Source organism: Mya arenaria, chromosome 2, assembly GCF_026914265.1.
Source record: "Mya arenaria isolate MELC-2E11 chromosome 2, ASM2691426v1".
NCBI lineage: Eukaryota > Metazoa > Mollusca > Bivalvia > Myida > Myidae > Mya > Mya arenaria.
In genome coordinates this window covers 2,963,067-2,986,291 of record NC_069123.1, presented here as the reverse complement: position 1 = coordinate 2,986,291, position 23,225 = coordinate 2,963,067, and the positions used below count along the sequence as shown (strand labels likewise).

General features: G+C 34.3%; 1 protein-coding gene and 1 non-coding gene across 5 annotated transcripts in view; one reads left to right on the top strand and one right to left on the bottom strand.

Annotated features, from left to right (window-relative positions):
• The first annotated feature begins 256 nt into the window (after window positions 1-256).
• Window positions 257-333, top strand: Trnaq-cug (transfer RNA glutamine (anticodon CUG)). The gene has a single exon. It is a non-coding gene; the product is annotated as a tRNA-Gln (tRNA).
• A 19,156-nt stretch (window positions 334-19,489) lies between these two features.
• LOC128225186 (solute carrier organic anion transporter family member 4A1-like) overlaps window positions 19,490-23,225 on the bottom strand; it is an 87,644-nt gene continuing 83,908 nt past the window's right edge. For all 4 annotated transcript variants that reach the window (XM_052935244.1, XM_052935245.1, XM_052935243.1 and 1 more), the window contains 2 exons: window positions 23,084-23,148; window positions 19,490-21,757 (listed from right to left, as the gene is read on the bottom strand). In XM_052935244.1, coding sequence (XP_052791204.1) covers window positions 21,330-21,757; window positions 23,084-23,148 — 493 coding nt within the window. In that variant the 3' untranslated portion in view covers window positions 19,490-21,329. The remainder of the gene's footprint in view (window positions 21,758-23,083; window positions 23,149-23,225) is intronic.

Sequence of the window (23,225 nt, the reverse complement as noted above, 5' to 3'; positions counted from 1 at the left end):
ATTGTTAAAAACGTTCGTAAAAATTATGTAAGTTTCAGTTATTGAAAAAAGAGCAAAAAACATCCAAAAAAATGCGCTCGATACCTTTCGAAAATATGTTAAATGATGCATGATACTGGTATTATACTTTAAGAAGGGATGTTAAAACTAGCTATTCTATTAGAGAGCTTACTGTTTATACAGGATGAATGAGGCGTATTGGCAAAGGTGTTAGCCTCGTAAATAAAAGGTTCTGGGTTCGATCGGCACCGGGTCTGGTCCGCCCGGTTAGCTCAATCGGTAGAGCGTTGGACTCTGAATCGGACAACCCGGGTTCGATTCCCGGGCGGGCCAGGTCACTTCTGTTGTGATTGGTTATGAAATCCTTTCTACGACCACTCGCACTGTACCACTGCCCATGGCATGTACAGAAGTTGTCAGTTCCTTGCAGAGGTGAAGGCACCTAGTACTGGTTCTGCCCAGGATAGGTGTGCGGTGGTCAAACTGTCACTCTGGGACCCTTCAATGTGCTCACGCCGGGACCCGGAGTATAAACTACTAACACCACCACCATCGGCACCGGGACACTTGTTCATGGCCTCACGAAATAGTCGCGCACCATTGTAACTTTTGCAAAAAACACACAAAAATAATGATAATCCCGTTATTTAGTTAGTACAGAGCGTTTCTCCGTTTAATGAAGTTGACGTTGGAATCATGGGAACGTCGGCTTCGTACGGAATAAAAACGAATAATAGCGGTGGGAAATGGCAAGAAACGAAACGTTGACGAAATCGATTATCGTCGGACCCTAATCACTGAAGCATCACATGATTTAAGTCTAACTTTTATATCAGATCTTGATTTACTTATGATTTCCGCCTAGCAGGTTAGTTTAAAGTTGGAAATGGAAGTAGTTTAACTTAAATATCAATTTCGTATAACCACAAGTAAACCTTTAGTACAGAAAAATATATTTACTGATTCAAGTACCCAATCCCATCAAGCGAATCCTCATCGAATAAAATAAGGCTGAATTATTGTTTGGCGTAAATAGATTTATATGCATGAGCTGTTTTATGGCTCGATACCCAGCTATTCGCACAATCGATTCAATTTTAATTGCGAAATGAATATATTCAAATCCACTGGGAATTCGTTTATGACAGATATAACAGCTTGACTAATAGTCAACCGAACAAGGAAGCAAGGATTTAGTTTCAGAACGTGATACAATAATCAAGTTGAGCTGCTTTTTCAAAGGATATTCAGAAAAAGCTTACAATAAGCATGCTGTTGAAAACCGTCTTTATTTCTTTCATTGAGATTGTAACTGTGTTTACGTTGCCGTGTATTCAAGACGAAAAGGATTTATCAGGATGTGTTTGTGAACATTCTACATCTATTGTTTGCTCTTGGAATTCATCCGTTAGTATGCATATTGCCGATATACGTTTGAATGGTATACACTATGTTGCTATTAACGCCGGTGGGATGTCTGTTCTCCCAGGTCTCATAAGCCTTGATAAGGTTCAAGAAGACCTCCTTGTATTGGATATTGTACACAGTTCAGGAAGCGTCAACATCACACATTCGTTCTTGGCTCTTTTCCCGAACCTGAGAAAAATACGTCTTCACCACTGTGACATTGTTGGTATTGAAGACGCCGCGTTCAGAGACAACAATCACTTGGAGGTCCTTGATGTTTCTGGAAACACTTATCTTACATTTGAAACTTTATCTGGATCTTTAAGGAATCTGAGTTCCGTCGCCTTGAAAGTGCTTAATATAAGCGGCATTCATACGGCAATACATTTTCCAGGAGCTGTTATAAAACCCCCATTTATAAATTACTTGAGCAGTACAAAACTCGAAATACTTGATATCAGTTGGATGTATGCAACAGAAATACGGGATGATTTCGGAGCTCTGTCAAGCCTAAGGGTAATGAATATGTCTGGCACAGATATTGACGGAGAGTTTGCTTGTTTTTCAACGTTGCTTAAGTTGAAATCATTGAATATTTTTGCTGTTGACAACTGGCCTTCTATAAGTCGAGGATATGAAAGCATTGTTTGGACACCAAATTCGCACTATATTCTGAAAAGGACAAACAATTTGGGATGTTCACCTGCCCCTGTTTACAATTTTAGCACTGGATGCATGATAGCACAACCTTCTATTAGAACTATTCATGTTCAATATACAAATCTCGACAGGTTGTTTTGGGACTTCACTTCATATACATGCTTACAAACCAATAATGTTGTAAACCTCCTGTTATCTGGATCCAAGACGTCACGACAGATTCAAGGATTTTCTGGGTTTCATTCACTTCGATACTTTGATCTAGCATATCCGAAATCTAACTATGACGGAGTACCAATTGTGGCGAATGCTTTTCAAGACATGCCGTCTCTGGAAATTCTAATCATTCCAGGGGCTAAGTTACATCTTATGTCTGATGAAGAGTTAAAGAACCTGGTGCTCAACAATCCACAACTCAGAATTCTGAATATAGCCGACAACGGGTTTATTTACTTACCAGGCGATATGTTTAAAATAAATGCCAATTTGGAGATATTAAATATATCAAGCAATAAAATACGTGAAATAGATTTAGATTTGTCACATAATACAGAACTTCGTGTTATTGACCTAAGAAACAACCTAATGGAAACTGTAAGTGGCGCGTTTTTAGAAAGTGTTGCCAACATCGCGCAAATGACACATCTTGATATCATACTGAGTGGGAATAATTTGAAATGTGACTGCAATCTTCTGCAACTTGTATCAATCTTCAATGTTTCTACTTCTGCTGAATGTAATCTCCACGGTGAAAAGCGTTTAATTGACACCAAGAAAATTGATTCGCTACCTGCGCTTTTAAAGGATGTTTGCGAGACGGAACAAACCCTCGACTTACTGATTATTATTGGTGGAAGTAGTTTGTTTGTGCTGATATCAGGTTTCATTGGTGTGTGTTGTTGTATACGCTTCTGCAGGAGACGTAAGACGCAACAACCTAGCGACTGGATAATTACATTGGCTGAAAAATCGCCAAAACGAGATCATGTTCCAACATTCATTGTTTTCTTGGCTTATTGTTCTCACAACAGCTTTTTGTAATGAATACTCTGTACCCAAGGTTAAACAAAAAACTGATGACTATGCTTAATCAACACGATAAAGAAAAACTTATAATTGCTTACGACAAGAACTTTTTAGCAGGAGTGGACATTGATGAAATTGTTCATCAGGCCATTATAGAAAGTTATGTGACAGTAGCCGTAATATCAGATGAATTTCTTAAAAGCTCTTGGTGCAGTTTTGAGGTGAAGATGGCATACACATCAAATGTACCGCTTATTCCTCTTTATTTAAACAAATGTAATCCGGATAATCTTAGTGGTATATTTAAATTATTATATAATACCCGTGTACGATTACTTTGGCCAGACAGTAAAGATCTTAGAAGACATGATCTTTTTAAAGAAGAAGAGGAGATTATAGATGTACTATGTAAAAATGTGATAGCTTATGTGACGCAAACACAAGAACATGATATTAAAAACAGTGATGATAATGACGATATAGGAAGTGTGTATGACATTCAAATGTAAAGTAATTATAATTGTTAATTGTTTGCCTCATCGAGTTGAACCCTTAGTATATGCGTGCTATTACGCATTATAATAAACACTGATTTTGAGGGGAATACCATCAATTTACCTAACCAAACAATAAATATTAAAGGTTTATAAACATTCATACCGTATTATCACGTAATCAATACGTTATGCATGCCCCTGGAATGAACCAGAAAATCAGGAAGTCTTACAATAGAGTTATAGATTTTCAGTGAAACGCCAAGTTCGTAAATTGAAAAGATCATTTAAACTGCTTAACAAACTGGTTTTAAAGCTCTAAATTCAAAAGATCTTCCTACCTCTTCCTTGTTAAGCACATTGCAATTACATCATAGCGAATTTCCTGAATGTAATGCCCTTAGAACAGGCTTAAACTAAGGACAATATTTTCGCTTTTACATAACTTGTGTAATATATATATTCTCAGTTTGAAGAGCTTAATACTTTTAAAGGAAATTATCTTTATGATAATATGTTCAAAATGTTGTCTTTCATTGTTTAAATCAAGTTGTAGTAATATTGACGTAATGAAATAAGATACATAAACTTGTTACGCTTAAAATGCATTGTACCCAGCGTTCCCTTGGGGGTTTTTTAAGTTGAGATGTTAATATATAGAAACGGATGAAACTGTTAGTATCAATGGCAATTCTTCAACCAAATGTAAATACGAAATCCGTTTCACAATCCTTAATTGGAATAGTATTAAACTAGAGATTTGAATTTGAACGCTACACATGATGTATTTGTTGTGGGTAGTATTTCGCTTCCTTTTTTAGAATAACAGAATATATTTTACTACACGTAAACTTTACCAATCAACAACTATAGTTCAATAACTACTGATTACAATAAAGAATGTGTAACTTATATATTACTTATAGCGAACCTGAAATGCTTTCGATACACATTTGCTTAACGGGACTCGCTCATGTTTATGTATTAAAGTCACACTTTTTTTTGAATGACGAAAACAATTGGCAAACCATTTTGAGAGTTAAAACTCCACTAAAACTAGTTTTTATTTGTATTCTATATTTTTTTCTGCAATTTCGATATCACAGAGTAAAGTAATGATAAATTAAGTGTTTTCAGATGCATTACCGTGTAAACTAATTTTTGGTCCTAAAACCTGAGCGAGTCCCCTTTTACATAAACATTCGAGATAATGTTATAAGCCCATATTTTTACATAATCACACAATAATATATTATATTTGTTTTGATATGGTTTTTTTTTTATCATAAGCGTACTATTTCAATTCAATACAATAGCATTATTTACTCCTTCAATGTACAAACTTAAAATGTATTGTGTATTCTTCAGATCAATGGGTAAACGTTAAACGTATTTGAGTGATATAACGATGTACAAATTTTAAAGTCAGTATATGCTCCAATGAATAGATAATATCGACATTTTATTACAAGTTTTACAAGTGTATACATGTGTACTTGTAAAAGTGGGGTGATACATTGCAATCCTTTATGTAACTTACATAATATGCATGTTCCGTTTAAGGAAATGGTAAGCAATTCTGTTCTGTTCTGATAACAAAAACGTCATATTTTCATCGTGTTCCAATAAAAGATAAATTGACGCTGCCATAAGTCTAAATGTAAGCATAGGTCCATTTAACTCAGACACATGTCTTAACTACTTCCCACCAACCAAAACTATAACGAAAGCTTCATTAACGTAAGTACGATTACCTGCATTGTTTGACAATATTATCTTTCATAATGTTGTCGCCCCTTTCAAATGTGTCTCATACGTTGAGTGCGTATCTGCATTGTGCATTGTCTTCTTCAATAATTGAATACCCAGGCCTAAAAAAAAATATGTCTGTTTCCTGTAACCCGACCGACCGTAATTTTTTACCGCCGACCGCAATTTTTTCATGCCCCAAAATTCGAAAAGTCAGATTTTTAGCGATCTCTGGGCTATGATGACAACGATAATTTAAATATTTTGGTAGTGTCCGAATCGTTGCATAGTTACAAACGTTTCCGGTTTGTCAAGTTGAAACAATGGCAAAAACCTTAATGGCTGTGACATTAAACTGCAGGGCTTTCAATTGACCCGAGCTCCCGGGTTTTGACGCACAGGAATCGTAAATGACCCGAAATCAACGCATCATCCATTTGTAATATGCATCAGTTTTGACACGGGATATTTCGGTGTGAGAGTCGGTATCATCTGAAAGGAGCTTCAATGCATGATATGAATGTTTGTTTAACCCGCAAGAGCAATTTACACCCGAAGTGACAAGTGATTATCGATCTGGAATCTGATCGGTAACCTTGTCAATTAGCAGCACTCAAACTCAATGACGTAATATTAACTCCGCCCATTATGCAAATTAACGGATACCTTCCGCTTTTTCGCTAAGTGCAATGGTTTTGAAAAACAACAATGCTAGGATATATTTTGTTCATTTATTTTAAGTTTTTTTTTTATTATTTCTCCAGTTAATTAAAAAATATTCTTATAAGTTTTTAATGAGTTAACAGAAAAATAAACATTTTTCATACCACATGGTCTAAAAAGCACGGAAAACAGGTGCACGCTAACTTCCTGTCAATTTTAATGAAAGTGAAAGGAGAACTACGTAGATCGTTGTCAGTGTTATAGTTTAGTTCTATCACGGACCTGGTTTATAGGTCCGTGGTTCTATAACAAAACTGTTATGGTTTTGCCATTTATGAAAAATACGATGTTGCAATACTGGCAATAGGAACGTTAAATGTTTTTGTTTACTTCCGGAAAAAAAGATAAACCTGAAAGTGAAAGTTAAAGTAAGAAAGATGTCGTTGCAACTATAAAACAATCGCTGGTGCATATTGGAATTTGACAAGGATGCACTGGATTACATAACGAAGATGCATTAACTAAAATAATATGTTCGTCAGAGTCAGAAAATATTTTACCAAGTTTTGACTCTGGGAATGTTTTAACCCCCGTAGTCCAGTCAAGTCCAGAAAAGGAAAAAAACAACAAGGTATTCTATTGAAAGTAACATTGATTATCGTGCTTGAGATTTTTACAGAATGAACAGTGGATCTAATACAGCAGATCTTTTTAAAACACTGAAAATTGTTAAAAAAATAAGTTGTGGAAACTATTTAAGGTACTGTACGTGTACTAGTTTTGCTGTTTCACTGTTTAAAAAAGAAAATGGTATTACTTTTTATTAGTCAGTCTAAGCTTTTTTTATACTGATTCTAGTCTATTTAAACATATTCCAGTCCAATCTGTTATTTTACACTGTTCGCTGTCGAGTCAGCAGGTAAGGTTTAAGTGTCCAAGCAGTGAACAGCGTAGACCATGGGTCTACACTGGTCCCAAAGATCTGTACAATTCTGACAGCCTCTAAGAGTTAAATGGTTTAGTCATTGATTCTAGTCATTTATCAATCGAAGTATTGATTTATACAAAATTATGTTTTGTGGAGATTCTTGCCTGTTCTTGTTGTAACAGCATTTTATTTTATAATAGTTGCCATGTACATTTAATTGTAATACAACTTGATATTATTACACAGTCTATCTTAAAATAGTCTGTGCAATAATATCATGTTTTATTATTAGAAAATGTATGCATTTTGAAAGTTTTGTTTAAAACATTTGCCAAAAATAAATTGTCTAAATGTTCTTTGATTCACTCTTTCACTGGGTTATATTTGCAAAGTCTAAAGATGAACTGCTTCCCTGGTGAACATACTGACAATGCTCAAAATTGCACATAATGTTGCCACCGCTGGGAGTCGAACCCATGGCTTGCCCTTCAACAGGATGCATTCTACAACTGAAATACATGTACCATGGCTAAAAATAACTGATAAACAATGCTGTTTCTTTGTCAAGCTTCACCTATATATAGATGTGAAAAAAATCACTTAGTCTTGATTTATTACAATGATGATGTATTTTATGTTTTGATGGCTGTCAAGCTAGCAGTTTTAGCTTATAAGTGGCAGAAAGATTGAATCTATATATCACACCGAATTCTTATTAAAATAATTCACCTGAAATAAACTTGAATATTGGATCATTCTGACATTTAAAAAAAAAAAAATCCCTACCTACCGACCCATCTTTTCTTCAGCATGTTACAGGAAACAGACATATTTTTTTTTAGGCCCCATCGATTTTCTTGTTTCAACTGGTGGTACAGATAACAACATATAGTTTGTTTATGAACTGAAATATTAAATTCACCGTGTTTAACTTTCATTGTAAATCTCTACAAATGTTAGATGTGACTATATGACGATTGTTTTCGTTATAACGAAAATTTAATCCGTAATTTCAACAAAAATACCTGTGTGTTTATTGTGCTGTTAACTTCGATGATCAAATATTTGCAACTGTAATTTAGTATAGTCATTGTTTCAATCTTGTAGCAGCACATTTGCACGAATGTTTAATGCGTTATATAAAAAGATGCTAGAAAAAAAACTGACTTAAAACCATATAAACTCCCGCACGTCTGCTGGTTTAAAGTAGCAATGTCAAGCAAATCGGAAACCAATTGATATCACAATAACTTAACTAGAGATTACTTTTTTTGGAAAAGCGCTTGTCTCCCCCATCGTGTGGCCGTAGGTGAGAAATAATTAATAATGAAAATCAAATTTGTACTTTTGGACTGCAGACGAACAAACAGAGGTCATTTTCTGGACATGACCAACCTGCACACCAAATATGAAGTTCCTGGGTCCAAGTATGAAGTTCCTAGGTCCAAGCGTTCTTTAGTTATTAAGCGGAAAGAAGTGTGACTTACGGACAAATGACAAATTAATTTGTTTTTCACCTGAAGGTGAATGTGACCTTGACCTACTGACCTCTTTATCAAAAGGGGTAATTTTCTTATCAAGACCAAATAGCAAACCAAGTACGTATAAAGTTCCTTGGCACAAGCGTTCAAAGTTATTCAGCGAAAATCGTTTGTTTAACTCAAGGTGACCTTTGACTACTGGCCTGAATATCGATAAGGGTCATCTACTTGTCATGATCAACTAGCATAGTAAGTATCAAGTTCCTGGATTGAAGCGTTCTTAGCTATTGAGCGGAAGCCGGGTTTTTACTTCACGGTCCTTGCGATACATACCAAGACCTTGACTTTTGACCAAAACAATAGGGTCATAAACTAGTCATGACCAACTGGCGTACCAAGTATGAAGTCCGAAGTTTTTCAGCGGAAACAGTTTTTATCACCCCAACACGACCTTGACCTGTGACCTTCTGATCCTAAAATTAATTGGGGCTATCAAATAGTCATGACCAAATGGCATGTATAGTATGAAAATCATGGAAGCAAGCCTTCTTTAGTTATAGAGCTGAAACCGGTTGATTGATCTAAATGTCACCGCGACCTTGACCTTTGACCTACTGATCTCAAAATCAATTGGGGTCATCTACTAGTTATGTCAAATTTGCATACCGGGTATGAAGTTCCTGGACCTTAAGGATCTTTAGTAATTGAGCGGATTGTATTACCTCAGGGTCACCGCAACCTTGACATTTGACCTTCTGATCCCCAAATCAATAGGGTTTATCAACTAGTCATGACCAACTTGCGTCCAAAGTGGGAGTTCCTAGGTGAAAGCATTATATAGTACTTCTACCATTTACTGGACATGACCAACTAGCACACCAAGTATGAAGTCTCTGGGTCTTATTTTTTCTCAAATTATTTAGCGGAAACGAAGTGTGACGTACGGACGGACGGACGGACGGACGGTTGTACAGAATGACAGACGGACGGACGTACGGACGTGGGAGGACTTAATTACACATTGGGCCTATTATTCAGAACGATTTAAAGTTAACATCGTTAAAATCGTCATCGTTGTTAACTTTTAAGCTTTTCTGCTTACACTTGTGATCTGCAGAATTACTTACAAGATTCAAGTCAATGTTTCACATGTATTTTACTTATATAAATGTATGAGCACATCTTCAAATAATTTATATTTAAAAGGTAAAATTCGTTAATAATGTTAACCTCAACAAAGTGTTGAACAATCGGCCCATTGTAATTGATAGTGGCAGCCTTTTATAACTAGCAATATTGGAATTCCAGAACATTCGCAACGTGGTTATCAGTTCTTCAAGCAAGCAAGATCGAGTACTTTAGTAAGATGTATTCAATTGAAAAGTGTACATTCGTTTATCTTTAACACATTATGGTTCGTATCATAGGACTATATGAATAGCATAACATAACATGACATTACATATAATAACATAACATATAATAACATAACATTCGTTCGTTCGTTGGTTCATTCGCTCGTTGGTTCGTTCGCTCGTTGGTTCGTTCGTTCGTTTATTCATATATTCATTCATTCATTCGTTCGTTCGTTCGTTCGTTCGTTCTTTCGTTCATTCATTCGTTCATGGATTCATTTATTTACTTTACGTTTGTATGTCAAAAGCACGAGCATTATCTACATTTCGTATATCACGTACCGCCACTGTTACATTTGGCCTGTTCTTTTGTTTTCGTCACATAAGCCATCACATTTTTGCAGAGTACATATATGATCTATTCTTCTTCTTTCATAACGTTATGTCGTTCTTTTTTTTCTCTGTCTGGCCAAAGTAATCGTACACGGGTATTATATAATAATTTAAGTATACCACTAAGATTACCCGGGTTACATTTGTTTCATCAATGCCCACTCTTGCTAAAAAGTTTTTGTCATGGGCAATTATGATTTTTTCTTTGTCGTGTTGCTTCAACATTGCAATCAGCTTTTTGTTTAATCTTGGGTACAGAGTATTCATTACAAAGGAGCTATTATGAGAACAATACGACAAGAAAACAATGAATGTTGGACGATTATCTCGTTTTAACGAATCTGCAGGCAACGCTATTATCCAGTCGCCAAGATGTTGAGTCTTAAGTCTCTTGCAATAGCATATAACAAACACACCAAGCAGCAGCAAAAACAAGCCGCTTCCACCAATGATGAAATGTAAATAGAGTTTGCTTTCTGACTCACAGACATTCTTTAGAACGTCAGGAAGCGAATCATGTGTCATGTTAACAACCACATGTTTTTCACCGTTGAGACAGCAGGAGCAGAAACATTGAAGAGCGTCACAAGTTTAAGAAAGTTACAATCACATTTTAACTCATTCCCATTCAGTATGATATCAAGATGTGTCATTTGAGTGATATTTGTTACGCTCTCTAAGAACGCACAACCTATGGTTTCCATTATGTTATTCCTGAGATCAATAACTCGAAAGTCTTTATTGTTTGACACATCCAAACTTATTTCACGTATTTTGTTGTTTGATATATTCAATATCCTCAAATTAGTATTCACTTGAAACATATCTTCTGGTAAGTGAATTAACCCGTTATCGGCTATATCAAGAATTCTAAGTAGTGTGTTGTTGTGCACAAGTTTCGTTAACTCTTTGTCAGACAGAATATTTAATCTGGCTCCTGGAATGATTTTTTTTTTCAAAGACGGCATGTCTACAAAAGCGTTCGCCACAATTGGTACTCCGTCAAATTTGGGATTCGGAAAAGCTAGGTCCAAGTATTGTAGCGAATGAAAACCAGAATATCTCTTTATCTGTTGTGACGTCGTGGCTCCGGATAACAATAGGTTTTCAAGATTATTATTTTGTGAACAAGTCGACGACAAAATGTGCAAATACAACCGGTCGAGATAAGAATTTCGAAGCTGTATAGTTCTGACGGACGGCTGTGCTAGTATGCATCCTGTATTAGAATTGAAGATAGGAGCAGGTGAACATCCTAAATTATTTGCCCTTCTTAGAATATAGTGCGAATTCGGTGTCCAAACAATGCTTTCATATCCTCGACTTATAGAAGGCCAATTGTCAACAGCAATACTCTTCAATGACTTCAACTTTAGCAACGTTGTAAAACAATTAAACCCTTCGTCAATATCTGTTCCAGACATATTCATTACCCTTAGGCTTGACAGAGCTCGGAAATCATCCTGTATTTCTGTTGCATATGTCCAACTGATATCAAGTATTTCAAGAGTTGTATTCCTCAAGTTATATATAAATGGTGGTTTAATAACAGCTCCTGCAAAATGTATTGCCGTATGAATGCCGCTTATGTTCAACACTTTCAATGCAACAGAACTCAAATTTCTTAAAGATGCAGTGAAATTTGCAAATGTAAAATTACTGTTCATTGAGAAATCAAGTACCTCCAAGTTTCAATTGTCTCTGAAAGTGGCGTCTTCAATACTAACAATGTCACAGTGGTACATCATTTTTAAAAAAAATTCTAAGTCTAATATTTTTCTAAGATAAAACAATCAAATAAAAGATTACATACTCATATCATATACATAAATAATGTGCATAAGTACATTTAAAAATATGAAACATGTACATAATGCACCAGTCAATTTTAACCCCCCCCCAGGTCCGGGGTTATGCCGGGGATAGCCAGGGAAACGGGCTGTGTTTTTACCTTTCATGTGGCCCTGCAGTGCCTTGTGAATGCGGTGGTTTTGTCTTCGAGCAAAATATAGCGGGGAATATGCCTTACCTAGGCTCCCTGGGGTGCGGGGGCATATGGCAGGGATTTGACCATCAGTTCGACCTTGCAGGACGAGGATTTTACCTGAGGTTGGCTGGACCGAAAGTCAAAGTCCCGGCTATTCCCCTGACCGGGGGGGGGGGGGGGGGGGGGGGGTACAATTGACTGGTGCATAAGTTGATGTAACATGTATATTTATAATAATATATAATTATAGCACATGTATGTAAAAATATTAACACGCTGTCTTAACATTTAGCAAATAAAAATGATTTAAGAATTCCAAACATAAATTAAAAAACAAACATTATTGAACACATCAACGTACAAAACTACTCAAAGATACATACATACATAGCCCTTTGATACGAATATCCCAGTTCCATGCCGATTGTTGACATTCGTTTTTTCGACAGAAAATCTTCTCTTACGCGTATAATTCACTTATAATCCATGTTTTACTGTAATGACTCAAATTGTTAGGTGTATCGTAATCAACTGTCAGTGTGCACTTTTAGTGTTTACTTATTTTAAACGTATATTCATGATAAAATCATCACCCGAGTTTCCAACTACTACGATAAAGAAATTCCATTATTGACCTATGAATAGCGGGGAAATACCTTCTGGTTCTAAAAATAGCAACATCCGGTATGTGTTACAACTCGGGGACAATCGTAATAAAATTTTACTAATGTCACCTTCAACACATTAACAAATAAAGTTAGGTGAACATTTAATTCCAATTTTGATTAGATTAAAGAAAAAAGATTACCTCATGGTTTTTCAATGCAGTAAACATAACAAAACAACATAAAACATATTTATTCCCATTCACATAATTACCGGTCCACACATTTTACATTTCCGGCACATGATATTTCAGATATTTCAGATAACCAATCGGAAAACATAAACGAATCGGGAACAGTTATTAAACTTATTTGTCGTTCTTCCGAAATAATGTTTTGAAGGAAAATTGAAGACTATCTATTCAACCATAAAAGCATTTTTAACACTCATGCAATCGCCACCCATTTGCATTTTTTAATCATTATAAAATAATAGTAAAACCCAACTGTCAACCAACTTAAAAACCGCTCCTATCACTAACTAAAATAAATTCCCATTCCATAATAGGCGCGCACTTCAGTGCGGCGCCAATGATATAATCTTTGGGGCGGTCAATGAAACACGAGTTCACTGTAAACAGATTCTAATGGGGGCTTCAACTAGTTTGTATGACCATAACCTCGCACTTGTCCAAGCAACATTCGTCAAATATTAGTAGATTGAAAATATAAGCATCATCAGAGCACGCATGAACTTAAATACAATGAATAATAAAATATTTTTATTTTAAGTACTCAACGACTGGATACACACATCACATGTTAACGAATGAATCAAGCCGGTTCGAAAGAGGTAGATCTTTAGAGTTACGATAAAGTCATTTAAAGACAACTATCTGATATAGCTCGCCTTAAAATATTTAGAATTAAGTCAAGGAACAAAATAACGCGAAATTGTTAACGACACTCGTCCGTCAACCCACACGCCTGGTTTTCGCCAATCTATAACCCGGATTTCTTCTATGAAATATCATCCTAAAAAGAAGAAAATTAAAACATAAAGAACAAGTCATCTTTATTCTAAAAAATTATTTCAATCCATTTTGATTGTTTGCTATAATGTTGCCGTAAGCATCGTAATTTTATGACCATAATAGCGGCATGGCCATTAACTGATTAAACATGATTACAGAGAATAACTGGTTACTTGGTGTGTGCTATTAGTTTGTTTTGCATCCTTTCATATGTAAGGCAAAAGAAGGCGATTCTTTAAATACCTTACAGATACGGTTTATTAGTTCAATAACAATTTAAAGAAATAATTGACCAGAAACGCCGAAAAGCGGAGAAACTAGGTTGTTAATCTGAGCATTCAGGAAGATTGGCAAATGGTATGTGTTTGGTAATTAAAGATAAGCAGTGACGTTTACATTAATCTATCAATGATCTAAATCTCGCCATAATTTATATATATAATGTATATATTAATTGTTCTCAATGCAAATGTTTCTTAACTAATATTATTAAGCCCAAACTGTTTTCCAATTTTCTGTAACATTGACATTGGACTTGATCCCAAATCCATCCTTTGTTCAAAATATTATTGAAGAAAAATTGAAACCTGTGTTTTTCAGTGCATTTCTTTCATCATAAGCATAACTTTGACAAGCAACAGTGCATTGTCAAAACGTACTTTTAAGACGTGCATTAGATCTCCGAACCTACAAAAGTTACATGTAACGTTAGCGCGCACAGGCCCCAATTTCTCGAAACTTCTTACGCTTAGCAGACTTAAGTCGCTTATTTCAATTAGCCAAAATACATACTGAAAATGGATTTTGATCAATGAAAAACGGTTAATTAATCATACAGATTATACCTACATAATTTCTAAAAACTCTTTGAGAAGTAAATATTACGCGTATTATAGAACAAAAAATAGCGAGCTTAGCTTAATCCTGTTATAAGGGACTTAGGAAGTTTCGAGAAATTGGGGCCAGGACTGTGGCACATTGCCAGCCACATCGAAACGTTTGCATACAATTTGGCGCCTTTTTATGAACAATCTACAACCAACTGTCATTTTGTATCCCTTTTTGCAAAAGAACAAAACATACATTTTAAATAATCAGCGTACACGCATTGTAATTGCCAATGAGCGTATCGTTAAAAGTTACTGTAAATTTGCTAATGTAAACAAAAAAAATAAAACTCTTGCGAATACTGAATCGATAAAGAATGGAATGATTTCAATTACAATATTAAACATAAAATAACTTAATTTTATGATATTAGTATATAACATAAAGCATCAACTCGAAGAACTTAATAAAGATATATAACAATGATTATTATACCTCACTTTTGTCTACAATGGTAAAATCCCATTACCCGAAAAAGAGATATTTTGACTGTCAGAAACATTTTCAACATTTTTGACACGTGACCAAGCGAAAATTCAGGTCATGTGACCGCAGTGACATTTTGAATGTCATATAAGGTCAAATAAATGCTTCAATACATTAGTTAAATTATGACGTTATTGCCTCCCTTATACACATACAGTTGTGACGTCACTATTCAATGTGTACACAAAAATATCAGACAACAGGAAATTGAAATTAACGGTGGAATTTTGTTCTAGATATAATTATTTTATTATGTTATACAGTATGTTGTTTATCTTGTTAAACTTGTTTTATAAAATGAATTAAAAACATTTTAAAACTTTTTTATGTACTTAATTTTGTTCGGTATTATAAAATAAATATCATATGGCAGCATGTGTGACATTGATATTGTCAACCCTCGAAACAGAATGTCACCCGAGGCGTCACATTCTGCTCTCGGGTTGACAATATATCAATGTCACACATGCTGCCATATGATATTTATATAATGTGCCTGCTTTTGTCATATTAAAAATGAGAGTTCATAACCCACTTCAAGGCGCAGACATGAAGAAAACCATTGACAATTAATGTTTTAATATCTCATAATATTTTTTAATCATCCAGTTTGGGTGGTTTTAAAGATAACTTGCTAGTTACATCATCAGTCATTTTTGTGGACTATTCGGTCTAATGGCAAAGGAATGTCATTCTGTGTTCAAATAAAAAAGTATCCAAATACCATATACTCCACATACTACTGACATGTATAAGCTACAACGAGGAGGATGAAACGCATGACCGTATAGGCCGGAATTCCATGTGCACGCTGTCCGCTTGGAAACGTGAAAACAAACAGGTTAATAATCGTTTGGACTAAACAATATATATTTTACAACGATTGTGAAGAAAGTTACTATAATTTATTATAAGTCAGTCTCGTTGGTACGATGTTGCGCGAGAGTGTGGTCTTGTGTTGTAGGGGAAACCGGAGGTCCCGAAAAATAACACACTTGTCCGGCTTGGTGACCACTACCAAACCCACATTCGCCCAGGGCTGGGAATTGAATCCGGGTGGCCTCGGTGAGAAGCGGGCGCTAACCGGACTTTATCGTGCATCCAAATTATCGTTTGATCTATTCGATGTGTCCGATCCCCGGGCATACACATCCGATCCGCATTCGCGCCGAATCACTCAATGAATATGAACGCAATTGGGTTGGTCAAAGTACGCGTGGAGTCCTTCGGACTCCACACACATTGACCAACCAAATTGCGTTCATACCCCGATAATGACATCCACCCCGCAATTCATTCCTTAAATAACTGCAATTGTAGAAACGATTGTGACCATTAAAAAAAGGTAACATCCCTAACTCAGAATACAACATACATATTCAGCCAATGAATTGCAAAAAGGCAACCATTTGGTACTAGGCTTAGTCATTAAGAATTTTAACTTTCGCTGGTGTATAAGAAAGGCTCGTTCGCTTCACTCAATCCGCCCATTCTTAATCATTGAAATGCTACTTCATGTCATCTAGATGACCTGAATTAAAACCTTAATGATTAAGATTTTCATTCATGTCATCTAACTATTACTTGAAACACGAGTTTCTATATTTCTTTGCGGGTACTTGGAATACGGTTTCCGTTTCGAAATGAAGATGCGTAACACCGATGCGGACTACGGATGCGAAAAACATGGAATACCGGCCTTACATTTACATGCGTGTGCTTCAACGCAGTGAATCTCTTAGTGCTTCCAGCACTTGGATTTTACTTCTAAACTAAATACAAATATTGTATTATTGTGACTAAATATTAGCAGGTTATTAAATCTTTGAAAACAAATGAAGCATATTTAAGAGAACTACAATTAGTGACATCTGACACATTTTTTTTTTACCATAATCCAACTTTTAAGAAAGCGACAGCCACTATAGTACTAGTGAATTAAAACCGTCAAACTAATTACTCACGTAAATTCAACAGCGTCCAACTTCAGCACGCGTGCGCAAGTTTTTCGATTTGATGTTAAATTTTCTTTTATGTTCTTTCAAAATATATGTGTTGTGCACGATAGTCGATAATCTTTGCCGTCTGCTCAAAATGTTGGGTCGAGTTCCTCGTGCAAGTTTTTGTAAAGCGCATGAGGACCTCGTGCACGTTTTGTCAAACCGCGCCAATAAGATATTGAATAGTGCAAAGTTCGACCTTCATTATTTGACACAAAATTAATTATATTTTGTAAATATTCCGTATATTTAAGGCGTTTTATAGTTTCGTTTCATTTATATTCAGTATTGTTAAATTTAGTTTTCATATCGATTTCCAATTCCATACTTTTTCGAATAGAGGTATTATTAATATTAAAGATAACACAGCATTTACCCTTTAAACAGGGGGCGTTACAGAGTATTGCACGTGTTCTCAACGTAAAAGTTCATGTTGACACATTTCTTATTAAAGCTGCACTCTCACAGATTTACCATTTTTACAACTTTTTTATTTTTTGGTCTGGGAATGAGCATTTTTGGTAAATATCTGAAAACCAGTGATAAAAGACTACTGACAAAAGATCAGATCGTAGATTTTCATATTTCTGTTCCAAAATTAATGTTTTATGGCTTAAACCGTTACTAACGGTTTAAGAAAATTGCATTAAACATCATTTTTTAAACTTTAATATAAAAATCTGCGATCTATTTTTGTCAGCAGTCTTAAATGACTGGTTTACATGCATTTTCGAACAAATTGGGTCGTTCCACGACAAAAAATAAAGAAGCTGTTAAAACGTTCAATCTGTGAGAGTGCAGCTTTAAATGATTATATTTTTAAGTTTGGTTTGTTAAACACTTACCATACGAATATTATATGTTAAATGTGTTGAAACCTAAAACAATATATTTAGAAGGAAAAACGTCGTCAATGCCTCACTGAATAAGTAAAGAAACGATAAAAGTATAGTGGTATTTCAGTGGCGCTTCCACTCCCAGATGAACCCAATCTTTATGAAACTTCGTCAGATCACTCTTGCGCCCAGTGGTCAGAAATTGGCCCAGGGAGAGCAATCGAGAGCTGATTGTTCTACCTTCTGTGTAGGAGTGAGATTGTGTTCCGATGACACCTAGGTCAAGTTTGAAAATGGGTCAGCATGGTCCAAGGAGTAGATAAACATGTGAAATGTCCGGAAAATCTAGATACAACATTTGTATGCCCTAAATTATGGGGAAGGTATAACTCTGCCCGTGTCCATCCGAGATTTCGTCCATAAGTACATGTATTATGCGAACTTGAGTCATTAAAAACTCCAAAACTGTAAGACCTACAGTCTTGAAAACCATAGGGGAATGTTATTTAGATGATGAAGTTACACACCCGGAGTTTCGTTTTCAGCCGCACATAGTAAGAGAAAGTTATGGCCCTTCATTTACATAAAAATGCATTTTCGATCTATATTTTGTTACAAATAAGAGTGACCGAAAATATAATAAACTTCTATGGTAAGACTCATTTTTGTTGGAAATAAATTAAAACCGGTGTGAACATTTCCTGTATCACCACAGGCATCTGGATCATTGTTTGTCACTTAAATGTTGTTTAAAACCATTTTGGGTACATACAATGAGATAAACAACACATCTGAATATATTTAGTGTCTTTGATATACAAAAAAGAAATTTTGTGACAAACAATGATCCAGATGCCTGTGTGTATCACGTGAGGCAAGTGCAGGCAATCCGTGGCATATGGCCACAATTCTGGTTTGACTTTAAAACATCTTCATGAAACTTGACCAGACTATTCATATATAATAAAATGTTGTGCCTCTCTCTTAATTCTATTTTAGTATGGCAATGAGTGACGTCATCTAAAAAAGTAGGTCATTTGGGTCAGAAATTCTTGTTGCCACTATTGAGGTCAGATACTCTACCCGATCTTCATGGAGCTAAATATGTGAGTCTCCATGGAGTTTAGGTAACAGTTAGATGACATGAAGTAACATTTTAAAAATTAATAATGGGCGAAGTGAGCGTAACGAACGAGCCCTTCTTAATTATTAAAGTATTACTTCAGGTCATCTAACTGTTTTAGAATATGACCTCGTTGGCTTACTCATTGTCAACACAGAATCGGACGCAGGGACTGTGTATCGGATGAATGGCAGTAGGTGGATCTTTAAACACCCGTGAAAGATGACATTTTTAATGATTAAGCCTAGTACTTAATGGTTGCCTATCAGCAATTTCATTGGCTAAAATGTAGGTTATATTCTAAGTCAAGTTTGATCATACGTTATATCTGGTAAAAATATAGGGCACTAGGTCAAATGAAATACACAAACACATAACTTTTCACTTTTTATTGTTCTATTTTAAGACAACAACATACATAAGAACAAAAAGATAATTTCAAGAAAGAAAAGAGATTGCTTCAAGATATTGGCTTACAGGTTGGGGGAAGTTATGATTTGACTGTTTATACGAAAATCCATTAAAATTTGAAAATGGTCCAAAATGTTTCAATCAGAAAAAAAATGAATAAATCAAATAATATTCAAACAAAAATGTTGCAAAATTAGATTTTTGTAGCATATTCCGATATTTAAAGTTCAGTTTCTATTATCAGCACAAATGACCAGAAAGCCAGTGTCTTCAACAACAGATCAATTGTATATTGATTGTTTATTATTGGTTTTTGGTACCATGACATTTTGTACAATGTACTCAAATATCATTGTGATATGTTAAATGGCTTTAGGTTTTTGAGTAATAGCGAAATTTGATGATTTTTTTAGTTTCAGAGTTTAAAAAGTTGTTCATATAATAAAAATTATATCAAATACACTAAGAATGCAAAATAATAATAACAACAAATTATTAGTGTAATGATTTTTTTAGTTTCAGAGTTTAAAAAGTTGTTCTTATATTTCAAATACAATAATAATAATAATCACAACAAATTATTAATGTATTAACATTATACATGTAGAAAAGGTTTTGCGATTAAAGTGGACACACCCCTTGTGCTGTATGACAAAAAGTTTAATACTGATCATTTAAATCACTCAAAAAAAAATCAAAATAACAATGCATCCTGTTAAAATTAATTATATTCTAATCTAAAAAACCATTTATTCAAATTATTCATTAAATAATCGACATGGCATATTTTTTCTATAAAATATTTATAAGAATAAAAGTAAGCTAGCATAATATACAAGTATTTATAACTAATAAACACATTCCTGCCATCATTCTTTGAAGACAAAAGCGTATACATATATATAAAAAAATACATGTATGTTGCAGATATACTATTTTATAAATTAATTTTAATAAAAAATGGTTGATCTTCTTGATGATAAAATAAGTTATCTTGATGATAGAAAAGGTTAATCAATTTTTTACATTTCCCTTTACTTAAACATTTAAGATTGAAATCATCTCTTATTTGGGCTATTCCAGTAAAACATATAAACCACGGGAAGGAGGCAATTATTTTTTAGTATATGTGTGGGTGGGGTTGGTATAATTTGAAGGTGCCTTCTCTCCTTGGGGTTAAGGGTTTAAATGGAATAGCCCTTTCTTTCTTTAATTCTATTTATCCTCTAAAAGCTAAAACATATTCAAAATCAATGTACATTTCTTAACTGTCTATTTCAAAAATAATTTGTCCAAATAAGCTGTAATTGAACAATAACAAAATTCCTTCCAAGTTTCATACAAATATCTTAACGATTTTATTAAAAAAAAGCTACATTTTTTTATTTTTTAACTTGCAATAATGGACATGTTAATTGACAGCTAAAATCAGAAAATTTATAATTTGTTATATTGATGACTGTGTGGTTGTTATCTAATAATTTAATGTTACATTTAAATGTGATGAAACAAGATTAAATAAAGCATGTATTCTCTTATTTATTTACATTATTTAATATGAACATTTATTTATATCAAAACACATCTTTACAGCTCAGCTGTAGAATAATATTAGTACTAAATAAGTATTTAAAAACAGCAACAAATCAACAAAATGCTTGTTCAATAAGACACATATATTTTACAAAATAAATATTAATAAATGACTGTACAAGTTATATAAATAAATATACATATGATTTTGATCATGACTTTGCATGTAGAAATGAGACCGATTAAATTTCGTATGATTTAAAGCTAATGCTATAAATGCGACCAATCGTTGTGTCTTCCATTCGGACTTGCTGGGGTTGTTGGTATACTATCAGACAACATCGTAACCGCTGTATGAATACTAGGATTACTTAATCGCTTTCTGTCAGTAATCGATTTTAACCCTATTGGAGTTGGCGGTGGAGGTGATTCATCTTTAAAACCGTCACTAAGCGGATTTTTATCGAATTTTGAATTTGAATTTTCGTCTTCACTCTTTGGCACTTTGTATAAGATTAAAGCTAAGAAAAAGAAAAATGTTGATAGAAATTTGACACAGAGAATAATGGCGAGAACGTTATGACTCATTTGTTTGTTGTCATACGAGAAGCACGAGCCTTGCTCTTCGCAGCGAACTTGCCATAAGTCACATGTAATGTCAATCAGTTTTCCAAACATTATTGGCCCTGGTATTGAACCTGTGGATAGAAAAATAGATCATTTATGTAAATGATAGAAAACAAATCAATCCTTCATAGATCAGGATTGGTATTCAATATTAAACTTAATTGGATCTTTGAAAAATGTGGCTCAACTTGTTATTATTAACTGACAAAAAGAGTGAATGAAGTCATGATGGTGTATGACCCTAAGATAAACTAAAGTTGAATATTGAATACCACCTATGAGGCAAAGTTTGACTGCTAAGGACATGTTTTGGTTGAATTCTTTTTAAATATTATGTACATGTAGAATCAGGGTCCATGTTTACGAACGTCTTATGTCTGTGTTTGAAATTTAAGATTCAATACTTCATATTTTTTATTTTATTTTATAAAATTACTCCTACCAGAGTAATAATGGTAAAGATTCCTAAATCTGTTACAAACAACCTATTCAACAATCCGGCAGACATCTTTTGTCCAAAATAGTTATATCAAAGATATTTTGAAACAACCTCCTTTATCTGAGCCTTAGTCTCAATTTGGGGCTCAGACATTGTGAATATCGGCTCTAGGACCAATATCCATCTTAGCTTACCTGGTAAGGTTAAATTTAAGAGTGAAAACTGAGCATTTTGATTGGCCTTAAAAATTATTGACCAATATATACACTAAATGGAATAACAGTGGCATGTTTAAGAATAAGGCTAAGTTTTATATTGAATATGGGTACTGCCAAATTCAATAACCAAATTAGATCAATCTTAAGATTTAAGAGTAGAATCTGAGTGTTTAATTGGACTGTAAAATTAATAGACCAATTGGCTGTATGGAAATACTGAGGTATGTCTGAGGATAAGGATATTAACTAATTTGAATACAGTCCCAGTATTCATTAACCACCTTATATTTAACTCTATTATAAGGGTAGGATATGAGTGATTTGATTGGATGATAAAATTAATTGACCTGAATAGACTGAATGGAATCTCTGAGGCATGTCTAACAATAAGTATACAATTTATATTGAATTCGGGGCCCTAGGGCTGCCCATATTAATAACCACCTTAGAATTAGCTTAATTTTAAGAGTAGGATATGAGTGATTTGATTGGATGATAAAAACAATTGACAAATACACTTAATGGAATCTCTGAGGCATGTATATGGAAAAGTATTACACCTATATATATATTTAATTAGCCCCAGGTCTTTTGATTTGGTAGGAAGAAGATTTACGTTTGAAAGAGGGTGTACAAGAGGTATATAGTGATTGACTTATTATTATCATATAGTGTTGCCTGCAAAATATATAAAAATCTTTACTGTTGCATATTTCTTAGCACAGTCTTATTTCACCCACCTAAGCATCTGGCTATAATCCATTGAATACCCAGGCCAAACGATCGTTGTTCTGTAGGAATACTCCTGAAAGAAAATAACATTCATTTATTTTACAGTATTATTATGAGTCATTTAACTAGAGTCAAATCCTGTTGGCTCGA